Below are 15,933 nucleotides of genomic sequence, written 5' to 3' on the forward strand. Positions count from 1 at the left end.
TCCTGGTTTGATATTAAAAAAAGAGGAAATTAGCTCTCTGAAGCATCTGCAGCTCACTGGGGTGTGAGTGACTCATCCATGCAGCTCAGTGCTTCATATCTCTTTAACGTTATCCAACAAACATTGGAATACAACCTGAAATGTAATGTCCCACAATGCATTGGGTGGTGCTGAGTTATTGTAAAGTCCAGTGTGACTTTAATGTCAGATGAAGATGTTGGAGGGCTGCCATGACAGTACAGTAATCATAGTTCGTCTCCACAGAATGAAAAACAGTCACTTGAGAAAACCATGAGAATTCAGTCATTATGAAACAAACTAACCAACTTCCTCTGTTTGCTTCAACACTCTAGTTTTTCTCAGATGTTTATCAGATGGATTCTATTTTTTCTCTCTTCTTCATTTGTCACATAAGTACAGTTTTTTGTTTTTTCGCTACTGACATCTGCTCAAAGCATCACGTTCACAGAGAGAACATGTACAAGTTGCCACGTTGTTGATTGTTGTGCTTCTGGGTTTCTAAATTGCAAGATCACTGTTATTTTTTTTTTATATATATACTTGAAGAACAAGCAAATGTTCAGGAACTTAAACAATAGTCAAACAAATAAAGATGGAAAATCAATTGAAGATCAAAGATAAACGACAATTCTTTGTAAAGGTTTGATTTTGTATATGTTTCAGAAAGTGTTCGCTCGCCATTGACTGTTGTATTCTGTGAGTTCATAGGTTAACAGGAAATGGGCCAACACTGATGAGGTCAATTTTTCCACCTGCACTGCAGAAGACGGACTGAATGATTTTGGAGAAGGTGTATTTCTTAAATAAATCACCAAAGCCTCTTTTTCACAGTTTGAATTAGTTTGCTCACTCAGCATTAGCATCAGCAGTGGCAGATGCTAACATAGTCCAGAATAGTCCCTCATGGCCGACGTGCTGCTTTTCTTTGAGCTTAAATCCCCAAACTCCTCTTCTGGTTCTGATGAAGGACATTTCAAGACACCTGTTTTAAAGACACCAGTTTGCTGTTGCTGAGTCTGCCGCGTCTGATTAATGAACACAGTGGGTCGGTTTATGTTGACACAACAGATCCTGGGTCAGGAAAACGATAGATTGTTAGAAGCAACACAGTTCTGGTGGAGACAGTGACTTTGGGAGAGAGCAGGGCTCTGAACGGCACCTGGCTATGGTCAGACGGAGGTGAAGGAGAGGTGAGCACTGCTTCAAGAACAGCTGCATGAACCAGGACAGTGGGGATTCAGCAACAAGGAGCCTGGATGAGATGGGAACACACGGTGGAGAACAAAGTCTCTGGAGCAGAACAGTGTGAAGCCGAGCACCACTGCAGAAGGTTGTTGATCCAGGAAAAAGCTGCAATCTCCAGCCTGCAGCCTGTGCAGAATAGAGGGAAGATCCTGAACTGCTGCTCAAACACTCTGGAAGAGAGACGTCTTCACTGTCGTCATTAAAATGTGTGTGTGTGTGTGTGTGTGTGTGTGTGTGTGTGTGTGTGTGTGTGTGTGTGTATGTGTGTGTGTGTGTGTGTGTGTGTGTGTGTTCTTGTATTTCTATCCTTGTCGGGGCCAAATGTCCCCACAAGGATAGCAAAACGTGGAACGACATGCCTTGTGGAGACCTTTTTCCGGTCCTAAGTAGGAGAAACAGAGTTTTCTTGACCATGTTGTTGTTACTGAAAAAAGTAAAAGTGCAAAAACATTTCTTTAGGGTTAGGCTTTGTTGTGGTGTGGGTTAGGGTTAGGGTAAGGGTCAGGGTTAGGGGCTAGACATGAATGGGAGTCAATGGACGGTCCCCACAAGGATAGAAATACGAGACTGTGTGTGTGTGTGTGTGTGTGTGTGTGTGTGTGTGTGTGTGTGTGTGTGTGTGTGTGTGTGTGTATAGAGTCCAGTTGTTTGGTGACTGTGTCAACAAGCATGATCCTGCATGCAGTGGTGGAGTCCTTCCACTGGTTGGGGACGGTGCTCGTGTCCAGGAGGTGCTGGAACAGCCTGGTTGACGCCCCACCTTGCTGGATCGAGCACTCCTTGAGCAGCCAGCGGCTGAGCCTGTCAGGACCGGCGGCTTTGTCAGGGTTTACTCTGTGCAGGATGGAGGTCTCCAGCTGCTGGTGTGGTGGGAGCTTGGAGGAGGAAGCTGAGGATGTTGATGTTGAAACAGGTGAAGAAGCAGTTCAGCTGGTCAGTGAGGGAGGTGGAGTCTGAACAGGTAACCACTGCAGGACTGGATTCTCTTCTGATCACAATGTTTAATTCTTGCCGCGCCTGTTTTGGATTTCCTGATATTAATTTCTTCTCCAGGCTGTCTTGATGCTGAATTGTAGCCAGACTGGTGCAGAGCCTCACCCTGACTGCATTACTCTGCTGAAAAGCCTTTTTCAAAAGATGCTGGTTCATTGAGCATGAAACATTAACCTCAATTATGTCAACATTTTGCCTTTACTTCAACATATTTCTTATTTTTTGTCTTTTGATGAGCTTAAAGGTCCATGTTGGTCTTTTGTTTAGCAAGCTGCAATCCTAAAGAATCTTCAACAATCATCAGTCAGCCTCTTAATCCTGCATCACACTAGAGGAATCTGTAAACCTGCCTCGATTTAGAGAATACATACTTGAAGCCAACAAAAGACAGATCACACAGGATCTTCCTCATCTGATCTTATAATGTGTGCTGAGTTCCATGGAGTTAATGTTAGCAGGTGTGCTAGCTTACTGGGCAGCTGGGAAAGAACGCTCAGCTACTGCTATAACATCTGGGAATAAATTGGTTATTCTGCAGATTTTTTTTGGGAACAAACCTCTTAGAGGGGCTAAAGAATATTGCTGTTTTTCATAATGATACTTTGAGTTTTTTGTTTGGGGTGACCAGAACTTTAAACTTCTAACATGCAGACAAGGCATGATGGCTGATCTTCTAACTTTAAACTGTATTCGCAGCAACACAGTTCTCAGAATTTAAAACCATATTTAACAAATGGAGAATAGAGAATAAAGAGGATCTATGTGATAAACATCTGAGAAAAAACAGGGTGTCAAAGCAAACAGAGGAAGTTGTCAGTTCATTTCACAGACACTGAGTCTCGTGGTTTTCTAAAGTGACTGTTTCTCACTCTGAGGGGCTGAATTGTGATGATTGAACTGTCATGGCATCCAATTCTAATTCATTGTGCTCCATTCATCCTTATTTGCTGGCCGACAGTGAACAGAAGCTGTTCTTCAGCTCTGACCTGGACCTGGACGATCTCGTTCACCTCAGTTTCCTTTCAATCACTTCTTCAACAGACTCAAGCAGCAGAGCAGTTTTCCAGCCACATGGCGACAGATGAAGCAGAGAAGGACGTCAGCGGCGACGAGGGCCTTCAATACGAGCACGTCAGCTTCTCAAAGCGGAGAGATGGAGCTTTGACCGTGTCAGTGCAGGACAGCAGACAGCAGGAGGAGACCGTGTACGCACAGGTCAAAGTTCACGGGCAAGAAAGTCAGTCAAGTCAAGTTGCTAACGGCCCCGAGGATCTGAACGCTAAAGTCAAGAGAAACTAGGTGTCTCTTCAGCCTCCACACCCTGCAGATTAAATCATGACAGGAGAACTTCTCACCACATGAGGCTGAGAGCAGGAGTCTGTTTACTGTATAAAGACAGAAGCAACGGTCACAAAATAGAGAAGTATTTTTTGAACACATTTCATTTGAAGTTTCTTCGATTTTGTCCTTTTTTCACTCACCTCATCAGCAGGATCCAGGTCTGACCACCAAACAGGAAGAAGGAGGTCCTCCATCCTTTTATGGGGAGTTGAGTGGAGCGTCCCAAGTGTGGCAAACATTAGATGGAACATGAATATTTTAATCATTGTAAATTCTTTGATTTTCCTGGATTTGTGTTCATTGATGACTTTAGTGAAACTGTTAGTTGGTGATGAGGAGCTGTTGTGTGAATTTGTATTTTTGGTCACATGGGAGGGGCAACAGGGATATCAACAGGTCTCCTGCACACAGAACTACACCTGAGGAAACGTAATTATTTACACACACATATATATTGAAAGTTCATTTTTTTTATCACTTATTCCTGTTTGTAAATAGAATTTGCTTGTCTGTCTTACTTGTTATTTGACATTCTTTTCAATTTATTCTGTGTGGAGCAATGCTGGTAAAAAGTATTTATTTTTAACATATTTAAAAATAAAACAGTCAGCTCTTATGAAAATTTATATTATTTTCAAATGACAGTAAATTCAACAAAATCGTTGCAAATATTACAGCCTCATTTAAGTCTCATAAGTATAAAGTATAACGACAATTTACTATTTGTATTCAATTATGGTGAAAATGTCAGTTTTTTTCTGACTGAAAGTGAACTATATGTGCCCATTGAGCATTTATTTATGAAAACTTGCTGGAAAAATTAACAAGTCACTGTTTCTGCAAAAGATCTGTTTATTCATTGCACTATAATAAACATCTTGATAAACACCTTAATAATCTCAGTCATATTTCATTATTGGCCCAGAATCTCACACAGTGTGTGTGTAAATGATCAGTGTTCAGTCGTCCAGTAGAACTGAGCCACTGTCCTCTTGTTCATGTGAAATCAGTTTTAATGCATCTCTTCTTTGGACGACAAATGAAGTTAGTGGATTGATTTAAGTTTGACATCCAGATTATCTTCCTCCCACTAACTGATATAAATGCAGCTGATATCCAATACAAAGAGCATCTTAATCCCATTACTTTTGTTTTCAGTGATTTAATATTCTTATGTAACTGGATTCCAGCATCATGTTTCAGCATTATTAATTCAGGATTTGTTGATTCAAACATGTCAATAAACCTCACATTAAAGACTGTGTGTGTGTGTGAGTGTGAGTGTGTGTGTGTGTGTGTGTGTGTGTGTGTGTGTGCGTGTGTGTGTTCTTGTATTTCTATCCTTGTCGGGGCCAAATGTCCCCACAAGGATAGCAAAACGTGGAACGACGTGCCTTGTGGGGACCTTTTTCTGGTCCTAAGTAGGAGAAACAGTGTTTTCTTGACCATGTTGTTGTTACTGAAAAAAGTAAAAGTGCAAAAACATTTCTTTAGGGTTAGGCTTTGTTGTGGTGTGGGTTAGGGTTAGGGTAAGGGTCAGGGTTAGGGGCTAGACATGAATGGGAGTCAATGGACGGTCCCCACGAGGATAGAAATACAAGACTGAGCGTGTGTGTGTGTGTGTGTGTGTGTGTTTTCCTGGCTCACATTGTTCAGGCAGACACTGATGCTTCTTTCATACTGGGCTCCATCCTGTCAGATGGTGAAATTGTTTACGGGTCTTCTTGAAATGTATTGTGAAACGATGTGACGTCAACAGGAAAATGTATGAAATTATTGAAAAATTATTTTTCAAAAAATGAAACATGTTTCATTTTTAATTGCGGACTGTGGCAGACTGGCTGGTTCAGGGTTGTAGGTGAACAGTCTAGGATCAATCTGCAGTATGTGGCAAGAGGCGTCACTATTCCAAAATCATAGGAGATGGTACGCAGTCGTAGGAAAATGAATAATACCAAGTCGGATCATTGCAGATGATTCTATGGCATTGCATGCGACCATTCACCCGACCTTTAAGACTGTTTCACACAGGCAGACACGATGGAGCTTTGGGTAGGCAGAGAGTATCAACACAAAGTTACATTAAAACAGCAAATAATGATGAAACAAATATACATTTTAGTCACAAGTACTTTTTTCATGAAAAAAAAATCTCTTATAATTTCTTGGCATATCAAATTGTTTTCTGGGCCATTGTTATATTTCTGTGTTTATTTTCAATCATGACAGTTTCGGTCTGCCATAGTTTTACAGCATCCTGGAAAACATCAACTTGCACAGAGAGGTAAGATTAAAAAGCCTGGAGAACTTGATTTTCTGGCTTCAGTGAACTGTATAAAATAACTACAGCCTAGCTAAATTTGGCAAGTATTTCATTTTGTGAGGCTGAGAGCTGACCTCATTGGACTGTAGCTCACAAATGATCAAAGAAAATAAATCACCTCATGAACTTCTTGCTTTTGAAGTTGAAAATGACCCTGAACACAAGGTTCCACTGGCGACAAAACTCCTGAAGTTGGTGTTGAACAATCAGGCCACCACAGCATCGGTGGAGAGGTCTGCAGCCATAAGAGGACAGAGCAGGGAAGACTTTCACCTCTGGTTGTGATGTCCATTGAGAGGAGAGGCTCATCAAACTGAAGTCAAAACAGAGGAGTTTCACAATGCTGTGATCAACAACGTTGTCAAGAAGGACAAACACTTGGATTTAATCTTCAATTAAAGTAACTCTGAACTCTCTCCTGTTGACGGTGTTCATTGTGTAAACCATTAGGTGACAATGCTCAAACGTTGCATTGTTGTTTTATGGATATGAAATCCGTAATATCAGATGTCAAACGGATAACCGTGTGAATGGCATGAAGTGAGGCCACATAGGCACAGTGGAGCATTCAGCATGACCTGCTTCTTTTTGGTTGTTCAGTTCACGTATTTTTTCTTGAAGTGTGGATTTCGATGAGGACCAGACGGAGAGAGAGAGACGTTTCAGCACCACAGACAGCTCCGCGTCCGAGTTTCATGGTGGTGAAGGGACCAGCCGGAACACTCGTACACACCCCACACGAGTCGAGTTTTAATGACTGATCTCACCTTGTCAAGTCCAGGACTCTGACGCCCTCTAGTGGTCTGATGATTTCTCCTGAGAAAAACAAAAGCACCGTGGATTCAAAATCCGTGTATCATTCGTTCAATTGATATTCAATTTAGAATCAAAAAACAAAATATTGAAAAATGAGTCGTTTTTCCTTTTTTCGTTTTTAAAATGAAAAGAAATAAATGAAAATTGGTTTGTTTTTCAATATCCCGTTTGTTAAGACAGATCAAATAAAGGAAAGTTGAAATACGGCCACAGAGCAGACTTTAATGTGATTTTTCAATTTCTTCGATCTCCGTGACCCGGAAGTTCTATCGTCTGTGTTTTGCTTTTTGCCGGCGGGAAACGTGGGCGGGTCACGTCAACCTGTAGTCCAGCACACACTACAGAAGGATCAGGCCGAATTTTGCCCCAATTTTCTCCTCCCTACCGAAGACAAGGTCCGGGAGTATGCTAATGATCTCGGGTCTGATCTTCGTGTAGTGTTCGGGGGGTTCAGAGATTTTTTCCGGTCGGAGCCTCTCCGGAGGCGTCGGAAGGGGAGATCGTAGATAATGAACATGTTTAATATTTCTGATCGCAAATCCTGTGGAGTGTGGTGCTCTGAGAGGCGCTGATCAGCTCCGAGTAGAGAAAGAAAGAAAGAAAGAAAGAGAAAGTCAGAACTCCTAAACTCAGCAGTGAAGAAAGTGAGAGGTTAATCCTCAATAACTGGGTCGCTCCAGGATAAACTGGATTTCCTCCATTCAGACCCAAACTCCGATCTGCATCGCAAGTCCTACATTAACCATCACGGAAGAATGAGGAAAAAAATAAATGAAAAAAAAAAAAACTTTAATATCCTGACTCCGTGCCTTCAGAGAGACGAGCGACGAATAATGAAATTTACCTAATCAAAGCTCAACGAGATTTTATTCTGGTGTAAACTATCCAATCTGGAGACAAAAAGAATGATTTAAGATATTTGGTGATTTAAAAAAGTAGCTTTGTCAGAGTCTGCTACTGCTCTTAAGCGATTAGGTAAATTTCATTATGCGTCGCTCGTCTCTCTGAAGGCAGGGAAAGTTGTTGTTTTTTTTTTTTTCCATGATGGTTAATAGTGGACATGAATTCAAACATCGGGATTATTGCAGGACTGGCGATGCAGATGAATGAGCAGATCGGAGTTTGGGTCTGAATGGAGGAAATACAGTTTATCCAGGAGCGATCCAGGTATTGAGGATTAACCTCTCACTTTCTTCACTGCTGAGATTAGGAGTTCTGACTTTTCTCTTTCACTGTCATATAGTGAATATATTTCACATACATCTCCATCTCTGACAGCTGAGAGGGGATTTTTTTTAAAGCAGCAGCACCAGCCAATCAGGGAGCTTTATTTCGAGGGTGTGGACAGGTCTGCTCGGAGCTGATCAGCGCCTCTCAGAGCTCCACGCACCACAGGATTTGCGATCAGAAATATTAAACATGTTCATTATCTACGATCTCCCCTTCTGACGCCTCCCGAGAGGCTCCGACCTGAAAACATCTCTCTGAACCCCCCCGAACACTACACGAAGTTCAGACCCGAGATCATTATCTTACTCCCGACAGTCGGACCTTGTCGGCTTCGGTCGGGAGGAGAAGATCGGGGCAAAATTCGGCCTGATCCTTCTGTAGTAGTGTATAGTAGTGTGTGCTGGCCTTAAACTGACCCACAGGGTCCCGTGACCCGCCCACCTTCCCGCCGACAAAAACCAAAACACAGACGATAGAACTTCCGGGTCATGGCGATCGAAGAAATTGAAAAATCACATTAAAGTCTGCTCTGTGGCCGTTTTTCAACTTTCCTTTATTTGATCTGTCTTAACAAACGGGATATTGAAAAACAAACCAATTTTCATTTATTTCTTTTCATTTTAAAAACGAAAAAAGGAAAAACGACTCATTTTTCAATATTTTGTTTTTTGATTCTTAATTGAATATCAATTGAACGAATGATACACGGATTATTCAAGTTCATGCAGTGGATTGTGAAGAGGCACATCTCCACATTTCCGGTTTGTGTAGAAAGTTTCACAGATCATTCTCAGTCCCAGGCTGTCAGCAGCTGGTTCTGTGAGCAGCCGGTTCCCCCTGCAGGAGTCCCCGGTGGAACCAGCCTGTTGATCCCCGGTGACGGAGCGGACCCGCGGCGGTGAGCTCCGGAGGCAGCGGTCCGTACCTCTGAGTGTGTCCGACATCCAGCGCCCGACCCCCGGACACCTCCCCGGCTCTCTCCCCCGCAGCAGCGAGCTGAAGGCGGCCAGACGGAGGGCTCCGACCGCAGGTTGAATCACTCTGTGAGACGCCGACATGTTCAACCTGCAGCCCAAGTCCGAAAACCAGGAAGTTAAAAAAACAAAAACAAAAGGAAAATCACAATTGTATTACTGTTCTTATGTTTTTATTTTATTTTGCTCTTTCTCACAAAAATTCAATTTACTTCATGTTGATGACTCTTCTACTCAGACTAAACGGAGTTCTGCAGGGTTCTGTGTTTGGGTCCATACTTCTCACATCATACATTCTTCCTGTGGAGCAGGAGTTCATTACCTTTTCTTGACAGACCAAAATCAAAGCAGTTTTTCCATTTAACCTCTTTCACTTTCATCACTTCACAGATTCTCATGACTTTATATCAAAGAATAAACTTTATTTCGGCAAAGCATTAACACAATGATTTTGTGGGAAAAAAATAAAATGAATTAAGTTTTCTATTTTCATTACTTAAATGACCACTACAATAGATACAGCAAATGAAACCAGGAGAAAATGGAAAAAAATGCAATAAATTGAGATAAAACTTGTTTAAATGTACACAGAAAATATGAAGCTTCAATACATGCTGATTTATCTTCAGAATGGAAACAGACATCAGCTCTGTTTAAGACTCTACATGAATATAAATGTGTTAATCCTCTACAGAGCTGCATCACTTCTTATAGGCCTGGTTCATGCTGAGATCCAGCAAAACAACAGATTTCATGACAAAAATGACAAAGATGCAGGCAGAAATGATCAGAATTAATAAAGCAGGTCACTGATGATGGCTTTAACATCTTGGTTTTCTCCTTGTGGCCCATTATGCTGGACTTTCAATCACTTTGTTGACGTCATCTGCTTCTGGTGAGTCCTGTGTGGAAATGAGACGACACACAGCAATAAAGTGTTATCCCCCATCTCAAGTTCGGAGACTCTCACAAGTCAATTATTACATTTGTTGTCACTAAATCACACTAGTGGAGTAAGTTAAAGAGTTAATGAAGGAAAGATTTTCTTCTTGTGAATTTAACTATTATGTTTATTAAAACAGCGTGTTTACCTTCACTTGTTTGTGGCAATGTCTCCATCTGAACCAGCTGAAAGAAAAAGAAAATAAACCTATGAATATTTTGAACTGTAACTTTAAATAATGATCAAATGGTCTACAGATGGAAAAGTTTGTCTCACCACTCAAAGATGATGATTGTACAGTAGAGAGATACAACCTGAAGGATCATCAGTGTTTTGAAGACGAGTTCAATCCTCAGTTCACCTGCAGAGAAACACATGATCTTAGTACTAAGAGTTTTCTCTAACTTAGACAATAGTTTCCAGTCTTTGCAGGATCCAAAAGCAACATAAATTAAAAACAGTCTGGTGACAAACTGCTTCAACATCTCAGATAATCCAGCCAGAGACTCAGTTTAATCTGTTAGTGAAGGTCACTTCATGGAGCCAAAAACACAGATGATTTTAACTGTTTAACCTGAAAATCACCTTGATTCTCAAAAAATATTCACATAAAAATGTCACTTTGTGTCACGGGTGCGGGGTGGAAGGACCCAGGCGCAGGCAGCCAGGCGGGGTACAAAAGTGTTTATTGTCAAAAAATAAGGGAATCCAGAACTCAAGGCAAATCAGGAACACAGGAACAAAAAGGCAAACGGAGCGGAGGTGCATGTAGGGACATGGAGGCACACAGACAGACCCACAAGGAGCCAACAAGACACACCTGGAGCACGGGACTTAAATACATGGCAGGGCAGGTGAGGCACATCAGGGAGTAACGAGGCAGGAGAACATGAGGGCAGACAAACAGAACAGGACCCCAGCGCCTCCATGAGGACACAGGGGCACAGGGCGTGACACTTTGCAGTTTTTTGAAAAGAGGATCAGCAGTCGTTGATAACCTGAATCATTTGTTCTCAATACTGAAGAAGTATTTTGTGCTTTTCAAAGGTAAGACGACACCAGAAAACATGAATTGCAGTTTGTTTTCCCTCAGGTTTCCAGTGATGGTGATATCATGGCTGTCAAATGGGTTTGTAAAAGAGTTTCTGAAAAGATTTTTCATAAAATATCCACATTAAAAAGGGATGAGAGGAAAGAGAAAGATCATCAACACACATATGGATATAAATATAGACAAACACTTGTACAAAAATTGTAAAGACTAAATTTACCTGCTTTGCTCACAGGAATCCACGATGACGTCTGATTACCGAGAGCATTTTCAGCCACACAGTAAAAACTTGCTGGATCTGTTATGTCGGCCACATTAAAGGTGTAAAAGTCTCCTTCAGACACTTTGATGGGTCCATGGTCACTGTTCTTGAACCAGGTGAAGCTGCTGACGGCAGGTTTGGCTCTGCTGGAGCAGGTCAGGGTCACCCAGCTCCCTGATGGACTGATGGAGACTGTGGTGTCTTTAGGAGAATCTGAGGGGAAAATAAGACTCAGATTAACTTGATTCATCAGAAACATCTGAAGTGTGATGAGCTGACAGGATCACTCACATGAAACCCTGAGAGTTAACTCTGTCTCAGGTGTTTTCACAGGTTCTCCTCCAGCAACAGGATACACAGCAGAGCAGCTGAGGTTGAATCCATCATGTGTGTCTGACAGAGTGAGGGTCTTCTGGATCTGAGTGCTGAAGGTTCCATCTGTGTTTTCCTCAGTTTGGCTGTGAGCGTCTTGTTGGAGGCTCCAGGTGAGTTGAGGAGGGGAGTGTGAACAGGGAGTGAGAGCTGAGCAGGTTACAGTGACAGACTCCTTCTCCTTCAGGTCCTTCAGATCAGCTGAGACTTCTAATCTGGGCCTCGGAGGAGAACCTGCAGTTTTGCATGAAACACACATTTCACAAGTAAAACATGACAGTTTGTTCAATTTCTTCTAAAAACTCAACTAATCTTTTCACTGCAAAAACAGCCCTACTAGAAATAAGCTAAATATTCTTAAATCTGGGCAAATTTTCCTGTTTTGAGCAAAAAAAAACTACAATATATGACAGTTTCTACAAGTTCTTCTAGCAACTAACTCGTCCTTTGAGACTTCACATTTATATATCAATCAGAAAACAAACTTTAAACACTGAATAAATCCAGAGAAAGCTGTGAACTGAGTTTTCAGTCAATAACTACATAAATGTCCAGATTGTTTCCGACTGAATACTGACAGTTTTATGTTAAATACAGCAGTGCAGACATGAGTTTCCTGTTGCTGTAGGACACAAAAGCAAATAATCAACCATTTCATCAATGATAAGATTATCCAATCAAAATGTTATAGAGTCAGATTCAAATCTTAAATGTGACATTTTATCTTTTTAAAGCACATAAATGAAGCAGTCTTACCTGTCAGTTTAATTTCAACGGGGTCTAAAGCAGCTGTTGCCTTGAATGATTCACTCTCAATTCTAAAGAAGAACTTTGTGGATTTTTCAAGTTTCAATACATTAAACTTGGTGGTGCAGTTTCTTTCTTTCAGGTCTCCAATGATGCTGATATAAGGGTAGTAAACTTCATTACTGCTGTTAAAAACTATTCTTTCTGGATGATTCTGAAAAGGTGCATCATCTTTAATCCACACTGCAAATATTTTTCTTCTGTTGTCAAACTGTCTCTCTTTCCTTGGGGCAGGTCTGAAGCTACAGGGGATAATCAAACAGGATCCAGTCACTGCTTCCAGACTCCTCGGTGCAGTGATGAAGAGATCAGTTTCTTCACCGGCACAATGAACCAAAACAGCTGGAAAAACAAACAACTTGTGAGTTCAGTTTACAATCAGAATCACTGATTTAAAACCTTCAGATTATTAAACAATCATGTTAAATAATATCAACAGAGAGCTCACCTGGGAGGAAGAAAACTCTCAAAAGAAGAAACATGTTGACTGGAACCTGCACATTCACACAGTGGACATGTTAAAGACACATGAAAACAGAATCATGAGACATCCAGTCCTGTTTCAAAAACAATCATGTTACATGTTCCTAAATTTGTTTTGCTCATGTACTTAATTCAAAATAACATTGAATCCATTCCTCTTTTGTATCACACAAACAGTCTGACACTGGCTTTAAGAACATGTTGAAGATTCAGCCTTAATTCTTCATACAATAGTTCAAAACACACACGATGCATTTCAACAAACATCTCAAGTCAAAAATAAACTTTTAAAAAGTTTCTCACCAAATGTGTTTTCCAGCTGATCCGCTGCAGTTAATGTCGTCGTTGAAATGTGAACAGAAGCAGAACTGCTGCTTCAAGAAATCTTCTGAAATCTTGATTTGACGTCAAAAGAAGAAGTTAACTCTCTGTAACATCTCCAGCTCATTGAGGTGTGAGCGGCTCATTTCTGCAGCTCAGTACTTCACATCTCTTTGACTTTTACACGGCAACTCAAATTCCTACCAAGTTTTTTCGACTTGCTATCAGTCAAAATGTCTCACTCCACTTGATTTAAGATAAATCCATTTGTTGTATTAGAAAATTTTCTGCAAACAGAACAAAGAAAATAGTGTTCATTTTAGGAACATTGTCTTAAAACAAGATTCTTTATCCTGCTTAAATATGCTTTTTAAGTGGATTTATCTTAAATCAAGTGAAATTAGACATTTTGACTGATAGGTGAAAAAAAGTAACATTTTGAGTTTTTGATCAAACAGCATTGGAATACAACCTGAAATGTAATGTCCCATAATGCACTGGGTGGTGCTGAGTTATTGTAAAGTCCAGTCTGACTTTAATGCATGATGAAGATGTTGGAGGACTGCCATGACAGTTCAATCATCACAATTCAGCAGCTCAGAGTGAGAAACAGTCACTTTAGAAAACCACGAGACTCAGTGTCTGTGAAATGAACTGACAACTTCCTCTGTTTGCTTTAACACCCTGTTTTTTCTCAGATGTTTGTCACATAGATCCTCTTCATTCACTATTCTCCATTTGCCAAATATGATTTTAAATTCTGAGAACTGTGTTGCTGCGAATATAGTTTAAAGTTAGAAGATCAGTCATCATGCCTTGTCTGCATGTTAGAAGCTTAAAGTTCCGGTCACCCCAAACAAAAAACCCAAAGTATCATTATGAAAAACAGCAATATTCTTTAGACCCTCTAATAGATTTGTTCCCCCAAAAAAATCTGCAGAGTAACCCATTTATTCCCAGATGTTATAGCAGTAGCTGAGCGTTCTTTCCCAGCTGCCCAGTAAGCTAGCACACCTGCTAACATTAGCACCATGGAACTCAGCACACATTATGAGATCAGAAGAGGAAGATCCTGTCTGTTCTGTCTTTTGTTGTCTTCAAGTGTGTTTTCTCTACATCGAGGCAGGTTTACAGATTCCTCTAGTGTGATGCAGGATTAAGAGGCTGACTGAGGATTGCTGAAGACTCTTTAGGATTGCAACTTGCTGAACAAAAGAGCAACATGGACCTTTAAGCTCATCAAAAGACAACAAATAAGAAATATGTTGAAGTAAAGGCAAAATGTTGACATAATTGAGGTTAATGTTTCATGTTCAATGAGCCAGCATCTTTTGAAAAAGGCTTTTCAGCAGAGTAATGCAGTCAGGGTGAGAGAGCTGCACCAGTCAGGCTAAAATTCAGCATCAAGACAGCCTGGAGAAGAAATTAATATCAGGAAATCCAAAACAGGCGCGGCAAGAATTAAACATTGTGATCAGAAGAGAATCCAGTCCTGCAGTGGTTACCTGTTCAGACTCCACCTCCCTCACTGACCAGCTGAACTGCTTCTTCACCTGTTTCAACATCAACATCCTCAGCTTCCTCCTCCAAGCTCCCACCACACCAGCAGCTGGAGACCTCCATCCTGCACAGAGTAAACCCTGACAAAGCCACTGGTCCTGCTCTGATTTTATGGATAAAGGACTTTTTAAAAGAAATGACTGAGAGGAAAACTGAGGACTTTTAACATGAGAAAAGACATTTTAACTCTTATTTAAAGATCATTCATTGAATCCGGTCTCATCTCCAACCTCTCATCCTGGTTCAACTTCCTCACGACCACCACCAACAGAAAACTCTCCGGCACAATAAACCAGGGCAGGAAAATAACCAGAACATCCCAACGACCTCTGACTGAACTGTACAGTTGCTCAGTGGTGAGGAAAGACAAAAAAAAAAGCACTTTGGCCTGGCTTTGTTTCTGAGGTAAATACTTCTTGATACGGACATGAATATAGGTAGATAAGAACTCATTTATTTCATTATTTAGCCATTATTTGTGCCACACTCACTGTGTTAACATGACTGTAGCTATTAAAGTAAAGCCAGCAGAGAGGTTGGCCCGCTTTCCTGGGTGGAGGTCCCTGAACTGCTTGATTCTACTTCAAATGGTATCTAGAGTTGCTTTTGACGCCTGGTCATGACGACAGTGAAGGCGTCTCTCTTCCAGAGTGTTTGAGCAGCAGTTCAGGATCTTCCCTCTGTTTCTCCACAGGCTGCAGGCTGGAGACTCCAACTTTCCCCTGGATCAACAACCTTCTGCAGTGGTGCTCGGCTTCACACTGTTCTGCTCCAGAGACTTTGTTCTCCACCGTGTGTTCCCATCTCATCCAGGCTCCTTGTTGCTGAATCCCCACCGTCCTGGTTCATGCAGCTCTTCTTGAAGCAGTGCTCACCTCTCCTTCACCTCCGTCTGACCATAGCCAGGTGCCGTTCAGAGGCCTGCTCTCTCCCAAAGTCACTGTCTCCACCAGAACTGTGTTGCTTCTAACAATCTACTGTTTTCCTGACCCAGGATCTGTTGTGTCAGAGTAAACCGTGTTTCTGGTCTATTTAAGTGCTTTAATAAATAAAGGCCAAACGTTGTGTCTGGGGTACATGCAACAGTGATACAGGAAAGGATAAATCACCGAAGCCTCTTTTTCAATGTTTGAATTTGTTTACTACCTCAGCATCAGCATCGGTATTGAGAGATGCTAACATAGTCCAGAA

General features: G+C 41.3%; 1 protein-coding gene across 1 annotated transcript; it reads right to left on the reverse strand.

Annotated features, from left to right (window-relative positions):
* Nucleotides 1–5,922: 5,922 nt before the first annotated feature.
* On the reverse strand, nucleotides 5,923–13,206 carry LOC115394144 (sialic acid-binding Ig-like lectin 14). Its single transcript, XM_030099368.1, has 11 exons — nucleotides 13,165–13,206; nucleotides 12,827–12,872; nucleotides 12,328–12,720; nucleotides 11,491–11,805; nucleotides 11,158–11,412; nucleotides 10,163–10,247; nucleotides 10,035–10,071; nucleotides 9,156–9,845; nucleotides 8,895–9,034; nucleotides 6,691–6,739; nucleotides 5,923–6,236 (listed from the first exon to the last, which is right to left on the reverse strand). Exons 2-8 carry the CDS (start codon nucleotides 12,858–12,860, stop codon nucleotides 9,795–9,797), a joined length of 1,170 nt encoding a protein of 389 aa, XP_029955228.1. The 5' UTR covers nucleotides 12,861–12,872; nucleotides 13,165–13,206; the 3' UTR covers nucleotides 5,923–6,236; nucleotides 6,691–6,739; nucleotides 8,895–9,034; nucleotides 9,156–9,794.
* Nucleotides 13,207–15,933: the final 2,727 nt, after the last annotated feature.

Source organism: Salarias fasciatus, chromosome 9 (genome assembly GCF_902148845.1).
Source record: "Salarias fasciatus chromosome 9, fSalaFa1.1, whole genome shotgun sequence".
Lineage (NCBI taxonomy): Eukaryota > Metazoa > Chordata > Actinopteri > Blenniiformes > Blenniidae > Salarias > Salarias fasciatus.

Bases quoted from the DNA above. Each gene is read 5' to 3' on its own strand.
- LOC115394144 (XM_030099368.1), bottom strand. From the start codon at position 12,860: ATGTTTCTTCTTTTGAGAGTTTTCTTCCTCCCAG. The intron at 11,806-12,327 runs GTAAGACTGCTT...GCAAAACTGCAG, and splicing joins CGTTGAAATTAAACTGACAG to GTTCTCCTCCGAGGCCCAGA. The intron at 11,413-11,490 runs GTGAGTGATCCT...TTTTCCCCTCAG, and splicing joins GTTAACTCTCAGGGTTTCAT to ATTCTCCTAAAGACACCACA.